This window comes from Teleopsis dalmanni, chromosome 2, assembly GCF_002237135.1.
Source record: "Teleopsis dalmanni isolate 2A chromosome 2, ASM223713v2, whole genome shotgun sequence".
Lineage (NCBI taxonomy): Eukaryota > Metazoa > Arthropoda > Insecta > Diptera > Diopsidae > Teleopsis > Teleopsis dalmanni.
Window position 1 is genome coordinate 49,210,278 of NC_051847.1, and position 23,927 is coordinate 49,234,204.

General features: G+C 29.0%; 3 protein-coding genes across 3 annotated transcripts in view; 1 reads left to right on the top strand and 2 right to left on the bottom strand.

Moving 5' to 3' along the window:
* Positions 1–257: 257 nt before the first annotated feature.
* LOC119677529 (vacuolar protein sorting-associated protein 35-like) lies at positions 258–9,764 on the bottom strand. Its single transcript, XM_038088906.1, has 9 exons — positions 9,714–9,764; positions 4,702–4,888; positions 3,893–4,626; positions 3,746–3,832; positions 2,475–2,623; positions 2,067–2,408; positions 1,441–2,004; positions 482–665; positions 258–419 (listed from the first exon to the last, which is right to left on the bottom strand). The coding sequence occupies exons 1-9, from the start codon at positions 9,762–9,764 to the stop codon at positions 258–260; spliced, it is 2,460 nt and encodes an 819-aa protein (XP_037944834.1).
* Positions 9,765–13,022: 3,258 nt separating this feature from the next.
* LOC119674491 (uncharacterized protein PB18E9.04c-like) lies at positions 13,023–22,784 on the bottom strand (the record flags this gene model as incomplete). Its single annotated transcript, XM_038085628.1, has 6 exons — positions 13,023–13,354; positions 15,950–16,220; positions 20,032–20,492; positions 20,557–20,696; positions 21,472–21,903; positions 22,597–22,784. Coding segments are annotated over 6 exons (1,752 nt in total), but the record flags the coding sequence as incomplete, so codon positions are not given.
* Positions 22,785–23,068: 284 nt separating this feature from the next.
* The window catches only part of LOC119674496 (vacuolar protein sorting-associated protein 35-like), a 4,955-nt gene continuing 4,096 nt past the window's right edge, over positions 23,069–23,927 (top strand). The window contains exon 1 of the mRNA XM_038085635.1: positions 23,069–23,138. Coding sequence (XP_037941563.1) covers positions 23,069–23,138 — 70 coding nt within the window. The remainder of the gene's footprint in view (positions 23,139–23,927) is intronic.

A 23,927-nucleotide genomic window follows, 5' to 3' on the forward strand; every position in this document is an offset into this window, starting at 1 on the left:
AAAATCAATTTTTAAGTATATAAATTATATATAAATTTTAAAATTTTTAATAAACAAATTACAAATCATTATACGTATTAACGCAAACACAACAAAAAGATACATTCGAAACAAATATTGCTGTTTAATATCTCAAACACTCATGCAACCACTGTGTAGCAAATTTGCGGAATTACATATAAATTTCAAATTAAGCTCCTTGAATTAGTAGCAAATAATTTCTTTAAGTAAAAAAACAAAATTATTCAGTAAGTATACTAATTAATCGAAATGCCTGCGAAGGAAACTTCTAAACCGGCATCATTTGATTCTATGCGACTTCTTATATGCGCCAATGTGTTTTTATAATGCATTTCGATTTGTTTTGTTTCTTCGCTAGGTTCTAAATTAGGCAGTTCTTCGTTAACTTTAGCGATGAGCTGAATGAAAACAATTTACATTTAGAGACTGTCTATCACTATAGATTATATATGAAACTTACCTGATTAAGCATTGCCACTGTGATCAGACTGTTTCCACGTTCAAAATAGAAGAGATAATGATTTAGAAGTTCAACATACAATTGGACTTGTACACCTGTGTCTAGACATTGAGACGCAATACGTGCACCTTTTTTCAGACAGTCTAGCGTACGTTTCTCATCGCGCATTTCTTCGCCATTTTGTCTAAGGAAAAATTTTAATTATATACTAAAAATTTTACAAATAAAAATACTTGATTTAAAAATAAGCTCTATATTACAACTGAGAAGTATATATATCAGGGGTCTTCACTTATTATTAATTGGTTAAATATTTGCTTAAATATCTTGCTTTCGCTTTAATCTGACGTGGAAGCAAGAGGACCGCAGTAGTTAGTTTACAAAGAACACAGAAAGGCAAGATTTCCCCATTTAATAGCTAAAACGCATATTGCGAATAAAACAGTTGCAGTTGCCAAAATGTTTGTTCCCTAGAATAATGTCTAATAACGATATTTCGTGCATTAGCTAGACATTCATATCTATCAATGTTTTCGGCTACGTTAGAACCAGCCGCAAACATTGTTTTCCCCACTACGGCTTGCTTAACTAATTGAGGAGGTTTTGTTTCTTCTTCCACTTCACCGAACGTAACACACGGCAATGTCTATTTACCTGCTAAGGATTACACAGCATGATTTCTTTATATATTCAGTGGTCATAAGTTTTGGAAAAAAAGTCAGTAGTATTTCTACTTTTAATCTATAGACCAATTAATAATAGATCCAGTATGGTATCATGTTAGTATAACATGGTGTATGAAATTAAACCAACCTGATAACTCTATAAACAAAGTAGGTAACACTGAAGTGTGTTTAGACCTAGCTAACTTATAGGTTAATTTGCTAACTAAAAATCTCTGTTATATACATTAATATATAGTTATATAGTTTTTAATACTATTTGTAATTATAACATACTTTCCACTCCAGAAAAGTGCTGCACACGCAACGACACCTCTACATTGATCTGGTTTCTTGAGTAATTTCGCAGCTGCTAACGCACAATTAGTACGTAAAGGTTCAGCATTTTCTTCACCAAAACAAGACATTTGCTCAAATGTTGACATAATTAATGTAATTGCAGCTAATTGTGCTTTAGAATCTGAAATTTCATCTTCATAAAGAGAAAATGCTTGCGTCATAAAATCGTACGCAACTGTTTCATGATTTGTGTAGGCAATTTCTCCAATAACCAATGCGCCTTGTAAATAAAGACGCAGCGCTAATTCAGGTAAATCTGCTTTCGCTATTACAGCGATTGTACTGTGACAGTACTGTAATATTTTCTGACACTTCTTATCCCAATTTTCATCCTGTTCTGCGATTGCTTTATATTTAAATGCTAATTGATAAGCAGCAAATATAAGTGGCGGTAAAACGTGTTTAATTCTTTGTGGTCCACCGCTACCTAAGTGTTTTCTTGCGGCTTGTAATATTTTATACTGTGTGTCAGGCTCATCTGATTTCATAAGATGTATAAATCTAAAAGCATAAATAATTGAATATAGTTTCAACTCTTTTTATATATTTGTAAATAAACGTACCGTGCCACTACACCTTGCTCTTCTGCGAACTCTTCAGGATCTAAACGTTCATTCGTAGTAGTCTTGGCATTAGATGTTTCTTTATTCTCTTCATCTTTAATAAGTGGTGCAATTATTTTTAATACATGATCTGCTTGTTCTGCTGTTGGTATAAAAGTTTCAAATTCGAGTATATTCATAACAAGATAAAGTGCCAAAGATTTGCGGGATATGTAGTCAAATTTCTCGAGCAATGGACAAAAGTTATTCAATTTTATAATAGTTAGAATGTTATTGTAAAAATCAATACAGATTCGAATTAATCGAGAAAGTTCTTGATTTACGGAAAGGAAATGTGAAATACTGTAAATAGAAGAAAAAAAAACACATAAATTACAAAATATAATATTTTAATAATTAATATATTACTTATTCATTTCGAGTTGTTCAAGTATTTGATTTGTTGTGCCAAGTACTTTGTCAACATAGTCTACACGATCCGGATACACTTTTTGCGCAAGACTTAATAATGATACTTGCAGTGAAATAGTATCTTCCAAAGGCATATCGGTGCGCGCCTATGTAAAATGAAAAAAATAAAAAAATAATTTATTATTAAATAAATAATTTAAATAAAGGTAAAAAAAAATAATTAAAAAAACAAATAAGAATACATAAGAAATTGAAAACTTAGACTAATAGTTAGTAAGTATTTATATTAGATTATTAGTATAAATAGAATATAAAAAACAACTGGGTCTATGTCCCAATCACAGTTCTAAGAACGGCCGGATTTACGTTTCGCAGCCATTTGCCAAATTCGATGACCAAGTGTCATTTAGGATTCCCAAACGGAACTACATAAACAGATCTTTGCGGGCTACAACTACCTAAACATGTCTCGATCATTTTTTCCGACAACCAAGTGCCGCTTATATAAATAAGTGGTTAAAATAAAAGAAGGATCGTATCCTCCTCAGTTAACTAGGAAAACGTTTTGATTTCATATTGCCTGTAATTATGGGTAGAAAGTTGGATATATTAGAAAGAGGCGGACGCATTGATAAGTACAAGTATCTGGAAAGAACCAATGCTGAAAATATTGCCAATTATATTGAAGACTGGGGGATCCAAAAATTAAAGCCTGATTTAGGATATGTTAAGCTGTTAACATAAAAGGAATTACATGTTAAATTATGGGTTAGATTGTGGATGGGCAATTGTTGTCAGTTTAATGGTTAATTATTATTAATCAGTATAAATGGAATATAAGAAGCCACCAGGTCTATGTCCTACTTATGGTTCGAAGAACGGTCTGATCTACGTTTATGAGCTATTCGTCGTGTTTGACAACCAAGTGCCGTTCGCCACACTATACAATCTCTATGACATGTTGTTGTAACCCGCCGGGACCTGCTTGTGAAGTCCCTTTGGGGATAGTTGAACGGCGCTTGGTTGTCTTCGACGAGTGGCTGCGGGACGTAAACCCGACCGTTCTTGCAATCAGCTCTATGCCATCATATAGGCCAGTGTCCCGATTTGACAGAGTCGCTTATCTAGAACGAGTTGATTTTTTTATTACAAAAATATACAAGTTTACTACAAAAATAGGTGGATCTATGGGCCTCATTCCAACATGAGTTATCACAACAATAACAAAACATAAAATTGGGAATTATATAATAAATAAAAATTAATACCTGAACAATATTAGCAACTTGCACGCTGAATACTTCAAATAGTTCTACTTCGCCTGGTATTAAAGATTCGATGTCAGTTCCACTTGTCTGTTAATATAGATAAAACAATTTATATATTATGTTTAATATTAACTTTAACGTTGTTACCATTCCACTACGCTGATTATATGCAGCTAGTCGATCTATAAGCGAAATAATAATGTTTTTCGCATTGACACCGGCTTCAAGTTGCGCACATGATTTAAGAAATGGATCAAGAGTTTGTAGATGAAATTCATCTGGAAACACTTGTATTATGCATTCCATTAGATATTCCTGAGCAATAGCATCCCGGCAGCTAACCACCTGCTCCAGTATACCCGGTAATATTTTACGCTTATAAGTATCAAGCGTTGCAGATTCTAATTGCGATAAACGCACCAAATTTGTACCAACTAATATTTTTAATTCTTCTCTCTCCTTTTCTCGGCGATTCTTTTCACTTGAATGCCCTTGATGTTGCATGCGTACCCATAATTTATTCATTTCAGCAAAATTTGTTAAGACAAATTCAATCGCATCCGTAACAGTACCCTCATTTTCATTTTCTGTCTTCAGCACATCAGGTAATATATTACGCGTACACTGTAGTAAATAATTACGTAAGAATAATCCTCGTAAAGGATGCTGCACTCCACGACACATTTCCACCAAATCCTTTAATATGCTACGTTTTAACGTTTTATCACGTTTGATATACACAATTCCCACTGTTATTAATAAATATAGGCGCGGCACAATAGTATGTGAATATTGTACCAATTCGTACAGATCAGCGTCCTTTTCGCACTTTTCACTAAAAAACAATTCCAAGTGACAAAGTTCATCTGTGATGGCCATATCTAAAATATGTAAATACATGATAAGTGATAATGTATATTATCTGTTAAGATATCTGTTGTGGTATGCATACTCACATAATTCGTAGTAACTTTTTGGTGAAAGTAATGAAGTGCGCAGTTCGCTCAACATTGTGCTAGCACATTTTAATGCATCTAACATACGATCCTTATCGAGGAAATGATTCATTTGGAATGCCTGCTTCCGTGCCGTACTAATTGCCTCTGCTAAAAGCTTATCTTGGTCATCAAAACCATTTGGCATCTATAAAAAGAATATACATAAAAGTTACTAATATGATATAATTATTTATTATTACACACACAATTAATAACAATTCAAAGCTAGATGATTTTTTATTAAACTATATGCAAACTCTATTTAATATAAGCACTAACCATTTTTCTTCAACTTTTATTTAATTTAAAATTTATCGAAAACAAATAATATCAACAAACAACAACAATGTTCAGTCTACGATGAGAAGAGACGATAAAGTACTCGAAATTGGAACACAATACATATGATAAAAATTTATCTTCCAGATATGCTATATGTGAGAGATACTTTTATTAATAATACGAATTTGTTGAAATAATTTTTAAATTTTATTATAATGCATAAATGTAATATGAGTTCTTTACTTTAATGTACATCCAAATTATTTATAACATAAAATCTATTGAATTTATTATATGAAATTTTTTTAATTTATACTTTTTAATTACATTAATGAAATTTATTATGTATAGTGTGGTAGTCATTGACTACTGGTATTGCAGTAGTCATTACAAAGTCCATAAAGCAGAAAATAAAATGCGAATATAGAAATTACACAATAGCTGTAAGCAAGACTGTTGTTAAAAACTATATTCTCTCGCCCATAGGGAAATCAATTTGGTTCACTTTCATTGTGAGCGGTTGAACTTTAACGAGAGTGAGTGTTAACACATTATAAGCTAATAGTTTAAAGATATATATTGGAAAGAAGAAGAAAGTATAAAAAGACATCGTAGAAAATTGTAAAATTTGTAGATATTGGGTTATGATCAGAATAGGTACAGTTTTTGTGTTGACACATTCTAAATACAAATAGATATTATATTCTAAATACAATATTTAGGGTTAGACTCTCCGTGAGATTGCTCCGTCACCTAACTGAACCTGTAATCACATTATCATGAGTTCAATTTAAAATCTCGCTTAGGTCACAATTTAATTGAAAATATACACACCTATTTCTGTCTAATTTTCTTTCTCAACATGAACAATTATAGGCTCTTTGTTTTATTTTTCTTGTTGAGTTTGATATAAGAGAGGCTTTATCCTTTTTGTACTTTCTCAGAAATATAACAAGGTTATCACTTGAATTCCCTTTTTATTATGTAAGGTTATCTATTATTTTGATTTCATAAATATAAAGTAATAATATAAATTATAATGTCATATCCGATGGCGTTTTTGATTGATAAATCTGTGGTAATTTTTTCAATCGAGATGCTCTTTTAAAGCAATTTTTGTTTTCGATTGGTAAATCTGGGGCAAAATGTATAACACTCAAAATTAATTTATAACACTCCAGATATTTTGTTAGAGTAGCAAGATTACCCAGAAATTAACAGCTGTTTTATATAATTTTACAAATAAGTGTGATGTGATTTGTTATATGTATTTATGAATAATATAAATATTTTCTAACACTACTACAAAAATGTTAGATTACTTCAAAATTGTTCGATTGGGCAACAACATTTGATAGATCGAGTTTAAATCTAGACTGAATCCAGATTCAACAAACGAAAACGCCATAAGATTCCAAAATTGCAACCACATAGCTAAATGAATTGGACTATATTCAAGCAAATGTATATATATTATGAATCCATTATAACTCTTTAAGATGGTAAATTTATTAGTACTAGTATTAATTATACTTCTCGTAGTCACTCAGCACTACCAAACAAATTATTCTAACTACTCTTACTGGTTTCAAGAACGGTCAGATCAACGTCACGGAGGCACCCGTCGAGTTCAAGTGATTTTTGCCACACCCAGCGGCAACAACAACATCAACTCTTACTAAAGTTTCATCGTTCGTAGGTAAGACACACTTAGAGGGCTTCGTAAGAAATGGTAAAGTCGGTATATACATAATATAAACAAAAGATCACCATATCCACTGACTAGAAGGTCTACATCATTTGAGTATAACAATAAATCGTAAAAACGATCAAAGATATGATGAATGCTAAGTAATTTTTCGTTATATGAAAAAATTTGAACATAAAATTATAAATTCTGATAACATTCATGTCCAACCAAGTTTGAACAAAAATTTTAACTAATAAAAAATATATTAAGATTCATACTATTTTAATATAAAAATCAGCTGAAGAATTTGATAAATAAAAGATATTTCTTCGTTTTAAAAATTTGCAACTTTGCGATACAGCTAGACTTATAGTAAGAGTTCGAAGATAAATTATTAATTTGCAACCAAAATGTCAAACTAAATTAAGATAGTAGAATAAATTAGATAACGATTCAGAAAAAATCGGTAAAAAATATAAACTACAGTAAAAAGTTTTCACAAAAATGTTAAATGTTCTTTTTGGTTAAAGAAGTTTAAAACTGCTATAATTAAATAAATTATCCCAATGGGTAAAGTCGATTTTGTTTTTTAAAGAATTTTAGCTTTTATTACGATCGTTATTTTTTGTAAGAAGAAATTCTTTGAAACAATTGAATAAATTACCTAGCTCGACAGATTAATAATAAACAAATTTAGCTGTAAGAGATTACTATCTAATACGTAGCTAAACCTTAACTTTAGTTGGATCACAGCGATTCTTGATACCATCTAGACAGTCGTCTTCAAAGACGATAGGTAGAGTTTATTGAAGATTAAGGATCACTTTTAAACATAACAAATTAAAGAAATATATGCAATTGGTTGAAAATAATATTGGAGCTAATATTATAATAAAAAAACACGATTAACAACCTCAGATTTTTATGGAGCATAATAACAAACTTGAATTAAAAATAAGTTTCCTTATCATTTCTTATGGTTATTTTTTGTTAATCCATCGGCTATTTAATTATTTTATTTTTTTCGTTTTTATTATGTATATATATATATTTATTATGTTTGTTAATACAAGAATTTATGTTTGTGATTAAATAGTAAGATAATTAGGGTAACCCAGAATTTTTTATTTAAACAAAAAGCATCTCAGTGCAAATAAACTGCTTGATAAGTAAGAAATTATTTTAATTTGTTTTTTTTATTCAGTTAACAAATTATTTTCTTTTTATATTAAAAAAAGTAGCGTAAAAAATCGAATTAAATTTATTATATCAATAATGCCTCACAGTTACTTTGTTATTGTCCATCGCATACGCATCCTCAATTGACTACGTTAGGGGTCTTTTATGACAATCTTGTACAGTTCCAGAACCTTCCTTTAAAGAGCATTTTAATTTTCGCCAAATGTTCGATTAGAATTCTAAATGTTTGAGTTCTTATAAGGTAGTACAATGGTTCAATAGGTCTATGTGGATCCTTTTGATCGTCGGTATGAACTAATCTAATCTAGATAAGGTTAGGTTACACCGCCGATGTCTAGGGAATCCACTTAGACCTATTGGCCCGTTATGTTACCGTATTTAGAGGAAAACACAGGATTAAAACCACCTAGAATCTTCGGCGAAGCTCAGAATGTTTAATGGGAGATCTTGTAATTTATCAAGATCCTCAAGAAAGGAGGCTCCTAAAAGGTTGAGTCGCCGTCGTGCTCGAGCTGGGCAAAGACAGAGTATGTGAGAAGTACTCTTACATACTTCCCCACAGCTGCGACAGGTATGATTGAAAGAGAGATTCAATCATCTAGCATGGTTACCTAGTTTACAGTGATCTGTAAGTAAATCTACTATAAAACTGATACTTCTACGGGGCATCTCATTGAGAATATTGGATTTCCTTTTAGTGAAAGGTGGCCAGATTGCATACAAATGCCTGCATATCGTTGACTCTTTCCATCTTTTATTAAAAATTTCAACAGAGAACTCAAACTAACTTATTACGAAATGTATATATAACCGGTAGTGGAAGACGCGGTAGAGGGACCTTCGCATCTTCGGTGGCAGAACCAATTGCCCAACGATATGAATGCACTCAGTACTACCAACTAGCGACAGCAAGCTACTGATCAGGATAACTGGCTGACGAGTGTAATGGCCAACAATGTATGTAAGCAAAAGAAATATTTTGACTGTAACGTATTCAAACAAATGAGCTTTAATTTAAAAGTTTAAATAATATAATATGATTTCGTCTATGTTTATATTTATGGTAAAAAATATATATCATACATATATTCGACGACAGAGCATAATTATTAGTTTACAAAACACAATTTGAGGAATCCCATGGTTAAACTACCCAAATCAAACTTTGACTGTGCTTTAAATTTTTTTGAATAAATAGTATATATATATCATATATGTTTATATAGCCAGATCGTTACTACAATCTAAAAAAATAATATTAGAATTGATTTAATTTATAATTGTGTCAAGAGGAATTAATCATAAATATTTCTTATTTAAAATTTTCTTGAATATGTATTCATATAATGTAATCTCTTAATTTATTATATTCATATATGATGACATTCATTATCATAATGCAAATATTAAATAAGATAATTGTTTTCTCTATTTTTAAAGCACTTTCAAAGTATTGAATTAGTTACTATATGCGCGGTAATAGGGGGTGTGCACAATAATAAATAAATATTTTTTATATTGATATTCAACACATATTTAATATAAGACACCTTTTTGCATTAAAGTAAAGTAAACTTTACATATCTTCATATCTACCACAGTAATTGTTTTAAATGATCATTAAATGAAATAATGCATATTCAGTACCTACCAAATGAGATTAATTAAATGATTCATAAATACCATAATTTCTTAAAGTTGTTATTTATGCATATGAAATTGTACAATGTAACGTTAATAGGCGGTAATGTGAGCTAAAGGCTAGAGGCGTGTGTGCGACAGAATGCTTATGAATTACCGTCAGGAGTGGGGCGGACTGCGTATAGGCAGCAGAGCTCCAAGGGTACATCGCAAGATAATTTATTTATTAATTTTCGGTGTTTATGTGTTAAAGAAAAAAATAAAATAAAATGTTTTCTATCCGGTTAATGTTGAGATTACGATGATAAGCGAAAGAAGTAATGTTACTTATCGCTGTTTTTCTTTTTTCTATCCTGTTTCGTTGCACTTCTCCCGTTCGTTTGCATACGGTGTGTTTGTTGTTTATGCAATTGTTTAACTGCTTAATTTTGCACGCTTACCATTTTTTGTATGTTGCGTTTAAAACTTAATAAATTAGTATAAAAACTTGTATTATTTCCTTTTTGTTTAATTTAAAGGCGTTCAATATATGCGAAGAAATTCTTACTCAACGATTTTGACTTTTCTGCGCCGTGATATTCAATGTTTTTGTTTAGCACAGAGTTGTATTTACACTTAAATGATTTTTAAATATTTACACAACACAAATTGCAAAATATATAACTTAACTTAATATATAAATACTAATAGTTATTATATTAACAAACATTATAAAAATAAAAAATTATTGGAATTTAACTATATATAGATTTATACTCGTTAAATTTATATTTTAATAACTATTTTATTAATAAATAAAATAAAACGAAAAGTTGCTAGCAACTGCTTATATAATTTTGTTTTTAATTTTTGAATTGTTTAAAGTCGGACTTGTGTTTTTTTTTAAGAATATTAACTTTTATTTCGAGCTTTAATTTTTGGTATATTTCTATACGTATTTCGGCGAATTCGCTTTTGTTATCATCAGAAGAATTCCTAATATTGGAATTCTTAAAAGAAAAAACAAAACCGACTTTAAAACTGCTACTAGTTTCTAAATTTATATATTGGTTATAACAAACATTTGTTATGTGTACAAAAATAAACCGTAATATAATTAATTTTTAAATATTTGAATCTATTTTTATAATGCATATTTAAGTGAAGTAACTTTTAAAATTATTTTTAAGTATGGAGGTTCTCCAGTTAAAGAATTTTTAAGAAGCTCACCAACTTAAGTGCTTTTTTCGAATTCCCCTTCAGCAACAATCTCTTTGACTACAGTCATTAGTAATGTCAAAAATGCAGTTGAGTAAAATTTACGATCAAGCTAACTATTCGCTGACAGCCGCATCTACGTCTCAGTGCAACCTATCAAATTCAACGACCAAGTGCCCTTCAAGATTCTCAAAAGAAACTACACAGGCAGATCCTGACGTGCTACAATAACAACACGAACAGTCATAAGCAACAGTTGCTTATTAAGTAAGAACACAACTTCAAAGCCATTACTAAAATTGTTTATTACTTTGTAAAATGATTGTCTATGTTAATAATAATACTTATATTAAGTAACTAAACATCGAAAAACTTATAAAAATCGCAACTTACATTCTGTATTTTTTAGGTGGAAAAACAACTTACCGCGCTAAAGAAAAAAAAAACAAATTGAAAAAGAATAATTTTGACGATTTTCGTATTACAAAAAAATTAAAACTAAAAAAAAGCTAGATAACTCACACAAATAATTAATTGATATCATAATTAAATTAATAATATAACAGTTACCATGCGTTCATATTTTGAATATAAACCATTAAAAATCTCGGCAATCTCGGTCATTCTTGGCGGATATCGCAACTGTTTTAGGGGTAATAAATTGTCAGCCATATAACTTCGAGTTAAAAGCTCTCATATTAGCCTTACCGATAATGGGATTGTATCGAATCCCATCGAGAATGCCATTCTTCGGTTCCTTGAGCTTAAAAAGGCTCTGCATTAACACAATCTGTTATATATGGAATATATATACTCCTTTCTCATTTGGTCCAGAATCTCATCCGCTCAAATGGAACGTTTTTAAGCGTTTGAAAGAAGACTGTTTCAAGACTGCACTAACTACAAGCGCAGAACCGATGGCAGACGCTTTACCAATTCCGCTATCTACAAGTTTTCTAACATCAAGCGTTTAGATAACTTTTAATTATTCCTAGCGTGAAGATATTTTACCAAGCCACAATCTTTCGCCTCATATTCTTCACCGACATCAATTTCCCATCGATCTACTAATATGAGGTATAATTCTTTTCAATTCCTGACCCCTCATCTGGACTACATTGTCAGCATCATTCTTGTAATCCCGCACTACAATCGTGATTACAACAATCTCTTTACTCTTCGTTAGTAATTAGTACCTAGCAAGAACATTTTGCCTTCCCCCTTTCAATTATTTTTAATTTTTGCTTAGATATACATATTTGTCGTCTGAATACTGAGCCTTCTGTATTTTGATACTTCTGTATTCTCGTCCTTGCTTACTGGAGTGGAATCTCAGCTTATAACGTTTGATCAATGGCTGAAATTTTGGGTTTCCTAACTGGTTTTATTGGGTTCAAGTCTCATACTGTGGCTTTTGATACTTTTTACGTACAGGAAAAAAAGTACATATATGTTATTATTAAATGACTTTAATGAATGATATTTAGGATTTTTACTATATATAATTTTTAGATGCGTGTTTAAAATTAAAAACGAAATGCAATTTTTTAAACTAATTTTTATTGCATAAAATTTTAATATTTTTACTATAGATTTACGTACAGTAATAATTATTGTTCAATATAACATCAAAAAATTTAATTTAAAAATGTCTAAAAGTAACGATATGACAATATTAATAATATTTATAATATGTATGTATGCATGTAGGCATATACATATACAATATCTATACATTTGCATATGTATAAAATAAGTTAATTATATTAATAATGAAAAATTCACATGAAGAACAAAATTACTTACGTTTTAATTTATTTATTTTTATTTTCGTATTTTTTTATTTATTATATAATAATATACATATATCAATAATAATGATGAAGGCCATTATGTAGAGGAAAAGTCTTTGATTTGATTTATACTTTACTAGTTACAGATATTCTCGTAATAATTATATTAAAGTTATTGTTTAACCAATTTATTAATTCTACTAATTATTTAACTTAATATTTTTTTTCATTTTGTATATATGATAACAACAAAATTAGTAAACACACACACACACACGTAAACATGCGAATATTATTTTAAATTTAAATAATTAATTTAATAAATTCTTTCAACATAATTTCTAATTAAAATATTTTTTATATTTATTTTATATATATATATGTATATTATAAAAAAACTTAAAATTGTAATATGTTATTATTTTATACTTTTCACTCAAGAAATTTACTAAATTTAGTTTAACTGATTTTTTATAATATAATAATATAATTAATATAATTTTTTTATTGATAACTTATAGCAAGTATAGAAGACGTCTATTAGTTCCTTAATTTCTTGGTGCTTCAGTTGCATTTGGTGTTTGGCTTTGTGCTTGGCCGATGCTATTGTTGCCGCCATAGAGAAAACTCGATTGCCTTATCACAGATACTGTTGCTGCAGCCACGCCTGCTTGGGGTGGTGGTGCCGGTGCTCTATGCTTCTTAAATGGTTGATAAGCGGGCTGCAATGGTTTTGGTGCAGTTATTGGATTTGTTGTTACTGGATTAATGTTGTTGTTGTTCGTGATATTATTATTTTCATTTGGTGCTGAAATTTAAAAGTCGATCAAATCTTTGGGAATGTTATATTTTGATTAACTGTAACAAAAATCTGAATAATCTTAGTATGATGAACGTTGTTCAACAATTAACCTGATAAGGCCTAGGAAAAGAAAATATATATAACAGAAGCTCATGTCCCCATTTGATATTAGGAACCCTTCAATAAAAAACCGTTTGGGCTTCTATTCGGATAGGGTCAAATTCAGAACAAAAGTTCCTTAATGGAAGCAATGAACCTAAATTCCTATAAATTTCTATTTTATTCTATTTCCTTGTAATATATACAGAGTTGTAACTATTGTTACAAGCAAATAAAAACGACAAGTATTAAAAAAAGTCACAGTATTCTGTTGCACTAAGAGCCTTTGTTGGTTGGTTGTAGTGGTAGGTCAGCATATATCTCCGCTCCGTTTTTTTTTATTTGTTTTTATTTTCTTTTTATTACAATATAATTAATAGAATTGAGCTGTAAAGTTCGTAAAGTACGTTATTTTTACGAACTGAATTTGTTCAGAAAGCTTTTATTCATTAAAGTCAATAGTTTAGCTCTATATTTTTTTTATATGTGCTAAATTAGAACATAAATTCTAACAAGTAGATTATTTGTTGTTGTTATAGTACGCCGAGACCTTTAAGCCGATAATAAGAAAGAATATTCAAGACAATTACATGAATGGGGATTTGGATGAGTAGTGTTTAGTAGTGGGGGAAACTAGTTCTGTAATTTACTTTAAAGATTTATTTCAGTATGTCATTTTTATATATTTTTATAAAATAATTAAATATTAATTTTAATTTAGAAGTTCAATGCAATTGTTCAGTCTTTCATTTTAATGACTTAGTTCAGCAAGTTATTTAAATAGACTAGTTTGGTATTTAACTTAAATGATTTATCTAAGCAACTTCAAACTGTTACATGGACTTAGTGGTGACAGGCATCTGTTAAGAGACTGCAAACGCAAGGTCATAGTTTACCTAACCCAAAGTATCTCCTGCTACAACTGGCTTCTTCAAAGGCAAGAAAACTATTTATCTTTGCCATATTTTTCCTAACCCTAAGTTTCACCTACTACAGCTTATATTTCACGAAACGATTGAAGGTAAAGAAGGCATCGATAAAAAGAAGTTATTATCGTTGAGAAATATATGGCTGAGTGGATTTGAGTGCCACCATTTGGAGGTGGTCAAAAATAGAGAAATATTTTCACACATTATTAAGAATAAATAATATCATTTTTTTTATATATACGAATTTTATATAATCGTTAATTTTCGGTAACAAATTGGAAATGAAGAAGAGAAAATGAAACTATTTATATTAAATAATGAATTCTTCTGCAGTTCCAGTTTTATGGCTTGAAATAATAAAATTTTTGCTCAATTAATTCTCTCATTGTATTATTTCGTTTGTAAACTTAACAAATGTTTCAGAAGTTATAAATAAAATTCTATAAAAAAATAATTGCATTTCTAAAATTTTGTTTTTTTTTTTTAATATAAACAAGTTTTTAAAAATAAATATATTTTAACAGGCCATCTAAACGTCAAATAAAATAGTGGAGAAAAACAATTTAATATAAAAAAAATCTTTTATAAATGAAACAAAAGTTTTTAACTGAAAATTGTAATTCATAATATTTATTAAAATTTTTCTTTTTATAGTGTATTAATTATTATATAAGTATCTTGGTTATCATGCTACATAAATTATTTTGTACAACTAAAAAATAAAGATCGTACTAATTAAAATGTAGTATTGATATGACTTTGCATTTCAACAATATAAGTATATGTTTACTCAAATAAAGTTATTTAATATAAGCTTAAAAAATCAAAAACAATATAAATTTATGCATTACTGCCTATTTAATAGTTTTTAAAAATATAAAGCTATATTTGTTAAAATTCATTATTTTATATTATCTATTTATTTCACTTAATACTTCAGATAAAATTATTTTAATTCAAAATTAAAATTTATAAAAACTATGTTTGTTACTAAACAGAATTTTAAAATAACAATTTTTAATTAAAATTCTTGTAAGTAAAAAAAGTAAAAATTATTTTTAAGCTTAAAATATAACTTAAAATTTTAACTTATGGAAGTTTTAAAACGATAAAAAAATTAACATTTTTTAAATTACTTCTTCCAAGAGAAAACAACGTTTTTATTTCTTTAAATACATGCATAATTTCTTCATTACTTTTGCATAATTTTTGCACAATTTTTATAACTTTAATATAAATAACTGCTTGAATATAATTAATATAATTTGAATAAAAAATAAAAATTAATCAACAATAATATTTTTTATATATGTAAGTATGTACACAATATTAATTTACAGTTTTCACAATGGGGTTTGTGGAACATAGAGACCGCAACGTTGTCTGTTACTGCAACGTATATAAGTATTTTAGTAGTACTTATTAAAAAAAACCCTAAACCCTGATTATGAAATATAATTTTAACTTGATGTTTAACTCCTTAACGAGTCAAGTATAGTAGACGAAGTTAAGTTGGTATAATTTCTAGTAACGCAACTTAATGTGCATTTGTGTACTTTTACTTCTTACATACCATTTGTTGCTTTAACAGTTCGACTAGGATATATCTTTTGGACATTTAAAAATGGTGGCGGCTTTGGGAATTCTGTTACATTGTGAAAACGTTTGCCGAATTTCGCTTCTAAATCGACAACTAAACGACTAACGGAATTCGCATTCGATATGTTGTTGCCAATATTATTGCCGAATAATGGTGCGCTTGCAGTTGTTGGTGGTGTTATGGGAGCGTTAGCTCTTATAGATGAATGCCGCTGTGGTGGCACAGGTGGAGCTCCACTGCCAGTCTAAAAACAAATAAAAAAGTTATATTAAAAATTTTTAAAAATTCTTTGTTATATTAAGTATTTAAACTATATTTATACTTTAAAATAGTGGTGGACATGCAATGACTTATAAATAAAAGTAAACCAATGACAACAATACATTACAACCTTAAAATAACGTTATACAGCTTATAACAATATTCATTCGTGTTCACACAACACCTAACTCAGATACACTTAATACAAGTATGCAAAGTGCGAAGCAATAGTTACCGACAAGAACTAAGAAATGACACAAACAACGTTTGTGCAAATTTTAGCCCAAATATAAAAATCCTACGAAAATCAGTAGCAGACAACAATTTCGCTTCGATGTTGGAATATTTGAATGTACAATTATAATTTTCTATTTTTTGACTAAATTATTTTGTAATTTTGATAGGTTTCCGTACCTTATGCTGCTTTTAAACATATAAACAATTAAAATTATCACTAAAAACAGTTAAGCGATTTTTGTTAATAATAATTAATCTATTTTTATATTTATATGTAAGATTTTGAGGTTTTTACGAACAAAATATATAAGATAGCATAGATCAGGACATTTGAGGTTTAAGGATGGCAAATTGAATGACATTAGCTCGTAAACGGAGTCTGTGGAGATACTTGTTGAAGGAAGCCAAGACCGGATACCGTTTATAGTACTGATGATGATGATGACGATGAGGAATCTTCGTATCTAATGACTTCTTAGTTTCGGTTTACCTAATTGTAATTTACATTACATTTACATATATTTTAGCTATGATCTTATTTTTTTTTATACTATTGTGGGGAGGTCCAGATGTATATATAACGACTATATATAGTAGTCGAAACGTGGATTCTAACGACAGCAGATGAAAACCAAATTAGAACATTTGAAAGAAAGGTGCTGAGAAAGATTTATGGTCCCATCCGCCTGAATCAAGAAGAATTTCGTCGGCGTACGAATGCTGAACTACTACAACTTTGTGATGGTGAAGATGTGGTGAAGTTCGCAAAGTCGCAACGCTTGAGATGGTTAGGACACGTCATGAGAATGCCGGACGATAGACCACAAAAGCGAATACTCCATTTCACGCCGTATAATGACCGCAGCAGAGGTAGACCACGTATAAGATGGCTCGACAACGTGACTGAAGACATCAGGAAAATGGGTATACAAAGCTGGAGATCTAAAACATCATGCAAAGCAGAATGGAGAAAGCTGGTTGATGCAGCTAAAGCTCACCCCGAGCTGTAACGCTGATGATGATGATGATGATATAGTAGTTTTATACAAACTATGCTTAGTAAGGAATATTATTTTCCATAAGGTTTTGATTACAATATTATTGTAGAATATTATTTTTAACAAAAAACATACACACACATATTTCGCAATAGTTTATAACTACAAGGTTATTCATATTTTATTTTGGGAAACTGAACGTTAATTCATTGTATAACAAAGTTGAATTGTTTTAATTAAAAATGATAAAAAAATTAATTAATAAAAAACATATTTACATTTCTTCTGTAGTTCAACATCATTTTATGCTTTCAGTATATTTACTTGCTAAGAGTTAAAACTGTGCTTTATAATAAATACAGTATCTATTACTTATACTTCACAAAATTTTATTTATGGTTATTATTTAATATATATTTTATATATATAGCATGGTATACACTTAACACAAATGAGTTATAATTAATATTTTTCAAAATCAATTATTTTCACTGTAAAATCCTTTCAAAAACAAACTCGCCTCCTAGAAGCTTGCAAGGAAAATTATTGATATTACACATTTGTTCAATGCCAAATGATATGCTTTCATTTTTGTTGTTCTTACTATTTTGTTTTGATACTTTTTCCCACTCACAAGTTCTCCATATATCACATGTTTCAAGATATAAAAAATTTGTGTGGGACGTAAAAAAAGGGGGTTCTTTCTATTTTTATATATACAATTTACATATTGTATACATATTTTGTACGAGAGAAAAGAGAAGAAAGAGAGACATGTGCAGTAGAACAGTGGGAGAGAGAGGGTGTTTTATGAATGGGTTAACAAAAAATAGGATGTATATATACGCATTAAGAATTATTTTATAGGATAAAATTATACAACTATTGTTTGTGAAGAATATCTGTAAACAAACAATCCCCCACAACATACTACCCACTTTTTATCCCACGCAAATATACTCAAAATACTGCAAATACATATTTATATACATTCTTCTTTTATATAAATCAACAGGAGTATTTACTATGTAAACATTCGATAACTTTATATATTCCACCCAACACAATAACAGTTGCCCTATATTTATTTCTCACGTTCCAAAGAACAAAAGAGCATATTATTTTGTTGTTATGCTGTGTACAAAAACACAGACTTCAATGAATTTCACAGACAATTTGTCGCCGTTTTCTGCACATACACTCATCTATATAGTATATCTATCTATACACATATTTCAAAACATAGTAAATAAGACTGAGTATGCAATATTGCAATTTTAGTATTTCATAACAAGAATGAATTTTAACATTGAAAATGTGTGGGCAGAGACTTGCCACAGAGTATTTTGTGAAACTTTAAATTTGCACTTTTCTTTTATTAGTGCAGTTAACTGGTACATTGGTTATAGGTTATCTTTAAATTATGTTTTATTAAAAAACCAAAATTTCCAGAATTACGCTTACTTTTTAATAAGAACATATACAATGTCTGACTTAATTAATTTAGTGAATGGTTTTTATTTAGCGGCAAGCGAGTAAAATTAGAACATACTAATAGACCTTCAATCAATTCAAATTTTATTGTGAATTGTATGTATGAGCATTACTTTATTCAAATTTTATTGTGATTTGCATGTATATGTAAGACCCTAAGTATATTAAATGTAACGAAAAATTGCAAATTTTTTTTGGCAAATTGCACTAAAAAAAGAAGAGGAGAAGTGTACTATTAAAACCATTGAACAATAGTCAAAAACCAGAGAAATATATGCTAGACTATATATGCTAACACTTGGTAATTTGTGAAAGTCATAGTGAGTAGCTCAAAAGTTTTTAAAATTTAATATTAAAATAACAAGGTCTTTATCATACATATAATATTCCATAGTTCTCTGTAGTATGCCATCTTCACTCAGTTAGTAAATCAGTATAAATATTGCACGTTTCATAGTAATATCAGTCAAACGAATTAAAAATGGCGAAATGTTTTATATTATAAAATAAATAAAAATTGCGAAATAGTTCGAGGACGAACTGCTTCTTATAGCGCTGCAGTATCTTTTTAGATGTCCTGTTTAAATTGTATTTCGATTCTAGCAGATATTCATATAACATTGTTCTGGCAGTACTTAAAGCAGGGTACTTCTCCTATAGCTTCTAGCTTTATTTTTTTTTTTTTTGTTCATTTGATTAGTATTTAATTTCCACTGAAAGCACTGAAAACATTATTCCGTATACACGCAGGTTTGGTTTCAATTCCAAAGCTTCCTGATCTCAACTGTTCAAGAAAGCAAGAAAGTAACTTGCCGCAATCGTTCTACCTATTTCATATCTCTCTTATGTACTCTCGTTACCTAATTTATATTTGCTACTTATGAGTATGAAAGTGCGTTGCAACCACTGTCTTATAACTGGTAGTAGGACTTCAAGTCAAAACTAATGGAAAACTATTCTATGATCTAACCATCATATAATATAGTAATATATAATACAACGATGATATACACTTCTATCCACTACTAAATTATTATTTTACTGCATTCAGTTTTTAATACTTACATTACTTGATTGCCTCTGTGGCGGTGGTGGCGCTGGACATGTTCGATGTGGCGGTAATGGTGGCGCATTTATTGGCCCACCATTTAGAATAATTGGTTTTACGTTCTTATCACGAGTACTATTAGTTTTACTAACTGGACTACCGGTAGTTTTATTTGTTAAAGCTGCAGATACTGGCGGTGTTGTTGGTGCCGATTGTGTATTTTTAAATTGTTCACGAAGTGTGGATACACTACTCGAGGACGATGAGTTTGATGGCGGCTGTGTTGTTGTAGGAGTAGATGATGAACCAGTTACAGTGTTTACAAGTGCAGTATTTACAGCGCTACAGGGTGCTGCAGAAGAATTTGTTGCATTGTGCGTTAAACTATTTAAATTGGAATTAGAAATACTACGCGCTGGTGTTGGCGGCGGAGGTGGTTTAACTGTTGGTGGTTTCGGTGGCGCAACCGTGGGTCGACCTAATAATAATATTACATTAATTTTTATGTTTTTAAATATTTTTAGATATAACATTATATATACCAATTGGTGGATTTGGCGCTGTGCGTATGTTGGAGTTGATTGCGTCCTGTGATTGACATAGTTGTTGTGGTGTGCGCAATGTCCCAAAATGCTGTTGAGTAGGAAATACTGGCCCACCAGCGCTTGATATTGGCGGTGATCTGAAGAAAGAATAATATTATTAATTTAGACTACAGTTTTAAAATTGAAGCGCTATTAGGTGAAGAACTATTAGTGCAATACAACTCTGAAATTTATGAATATTATCCAAGCATAAAATATTTACAAGTGCACTAAACGTTTGATAAATTATTAGATGTAAATGTACTACTATAATATATTATGGTATAATAAATGAAATATTAAATAGCAGTTTTATATAGTTAATAGCGTATAGAAAACAATTACTTGCATGAAAAGATTTACTTAAGACATATATAAACATATATATTATATATATATATTATATAAAAATATATATTATATAGCTATGTATATTATTTAGCTTTATATATTATGTAGATTATACATTAATATTATATACATTATAGCTATCTGTATTATATAGACATATATATTATATAGCTAAATATATTATATAGATATTTATATTATATATATATATATATACATGATATATATATTATATAGCTAAATATATTATATATATAGATATATTATATAGATTTATATATGTATACGTTTATACATTTGCTTTAGTGTTTTTAAATAAATTATGCTTATGTATAATTAAATGATATGTGATTTGTGGTATTAGTAGTGATTATATTAATAATAAAAGTAAATTATATAAAACAAAAAATAAAGCATCAAATAAAGCCTCAATCAAGCTTATAAACGATGATATATATGCGTAAAGTAAAACTTTTACAGGTTAAAAGAATTTTTCACCTAAAAAGTTTTAAAGTTCTGTACCTTGGAGATTTCATACTGTGATGACGAGAGACTAATGGCCGTTGCCCATTAGCAAAGGCTAGCTGTTGTAATCCTGGAGGTTTGGGTGCAAAATTTGGTTTACCATGATTAGGCATTGGTTTAATTCCAGGCGTTGGTGATTTATTCATAACTGGTGGAGACGGTGTTGTACTATCACTACTAACACCACCATTATTACCGAAAAGCGATGATTTGTTTGGAGTTAAATTTCGAATTGAAGTATTTGTTGCGATTAATGATGTTGTAGACGAAGAATAAGATGATTTACTTATTGCAGAATCGCTGATAAGGTTGTTCTTATTTGTTTTATAATTTATGGATGCAGACGAATTCAGAGAATTTGTTGATGCAGTTTTTATTATTTGACTATTTTTATTATTTACAACATTTGAATTATTTCCTAGTGATAAACTGTTGAATAAAATAAAATATAAATTAAGAGAAAATATACAAAATAATAAAATTTAAAAATTAAAATAAAATATATTAAAAAAGTTAAAAAGTGGAGAAATATGTTTTGTGTGTAAAATGACATTAAAGTTTCTATAAATGTAATAAATTGTAGATTTCCAAAAGTATAATAAAATTAAAAATAAACTTTAAAAATAAACAAAACAGCAAAATCTACTAAACCGAACTTTAACCTTTTTCTATTTTTTTTTTTAATATAAATGTATTTGTATACCTACGAACCAAATTTAAAAATTACATTATATTACAAATAAGTGAAGTATAAAAATAAACTTTATTGTTCGAGTATAACCTATAAGTATATACACGTGTATATAGAAAATATTATCATTAAAATGTATAGCGAATGATACAAACTGTAATATCATAACAAATAATTCTACTATCATAAGTACTTTATTTAAAAGTTATTAAATTAATTTATATATATTCAATTAATATATTATACATTTTTCTAAATAACTATAAAAGTTAAACCATTCAATCCATAACAAAAAATATTATTTTTATTGATTTTAAAATAAAATTCTTTATAAAAAATTAATAGATATAAATATATATGTTCCATGAACAATAAACTGAACTACAAAATAATGAAGACTAACTGATGTCATGCGAAAAATAAATACTTACTTCAAATTGGCAGCTTTAGATTTTACTGATCCAGAATTTCCAATGACTTTGTTGCTTAATGTACTACTATTACTACTTTCAGATGCAGTAGGCGACGATGCTTTTGAATTTTTTTCTGTAACCACACTGGCGCGAATAGTTGCTTCAGTACTTTTGGCTTTTTCTAATACTGAATCCGATGTACTCTGTTAAAAACAAAAATATTATTTTATATATTCAGTATTATTCAGTTATATTTTAAAATATATTTATATTTTATAAATACAATATTATTTTAAATATATATGAATAGGTATATATATTAAGGTATAGATATATACTTAAATTGATCATTTTTATTTAGATTGGCATAAAAACTAATAATTTCATAATAAATATTAGAAGAGGATGCACTCTTTTATAAGAATGATTAAAATGTAGATCATACTCGACTATAATTCGTCAGTAAACCTGCCACAAGACTAATACCCTTATGGGTCATCTCAATAAAATTACCGTTTTTTTTAGCAATACGCCGCCACCGATGTTTCCGGTGCTTACTTGTAGTATCTCTCTTGGCTAGTTCGTTTGCCTTGCAATTGCCAAAAACATCCCTATGATCAGAAACCAAAGGTAAAGAAATATTAAACTGCATCAATATCTCATTTGGAGATGTGTAACAATCAAAATCCGTCCTGGATATATGAACTCAATTCAAAGATTTTAAAGCAGCTTAACTGGCTGATAATAAGTACACATTCCTATAAAATATATAATCCATTTCCAGATAAGCTATAGTTTACTTTATAGCTATAAACTCTGCTTGAAAAACACGGCAATGATCAAAAAATTTCCAATCTTTCTAAGAAAAACCACACTGCCTACACTGCTACTTATTTTATATCCTTCAATAAAGAATAATTAGATCGTCCCACAATGACTGGCCTCTTGATAACCATGTGTCTCTAGATGGAAACTCAACACTAAATTTTCTATCGAAATTGATAATGGGAGAGATATAGTCATATATATAGAAATATGACTATATATAGAAATATAGATATAGAAATATATAAAATTAAAAAAATATGAATTTGAAATTATAGATTACTATCAGTATTGTATACAAGTGAGCTGGGGCCGTGAACCTTTGGAGTTCATATCGTTCATATTTTGGATTATTTTACACTAGATATACTAGTATTTTTATTAATTAAATATTTTCATATGAACTTTGAATTAGTTTCCAAAACGCCCCTTATATGATTCTCTGTATACGTCACTGACCATTATAGTTTTCACATGTCTTTTAAATTTGTTCATACACTTTTAAATGAACCACTAGTCTAACC

Coding starts and splice junctions, on each gene's coding strand:
- LOC119677529 (XM_038088906.1), bottom strand. CDS start 9,764: ATGTACCCTTGGAGCTCTGCTGCCTATACGCAGTCCGCCCCACTCCTG. Junction 4,627..4,701: donor AAAAAGTTACTACGAATTAT/GTGAGTATGCAT, acceptor TACATATTTTAG/ATATGGCCATCACAGATGAA. Junction 2,624..3,745: donor AAGTTGCTAATATTGTTCAG/GTATTAATTTTT, acceptor CATTTTACATAG/GCGCGCACCGATATGCCTTT.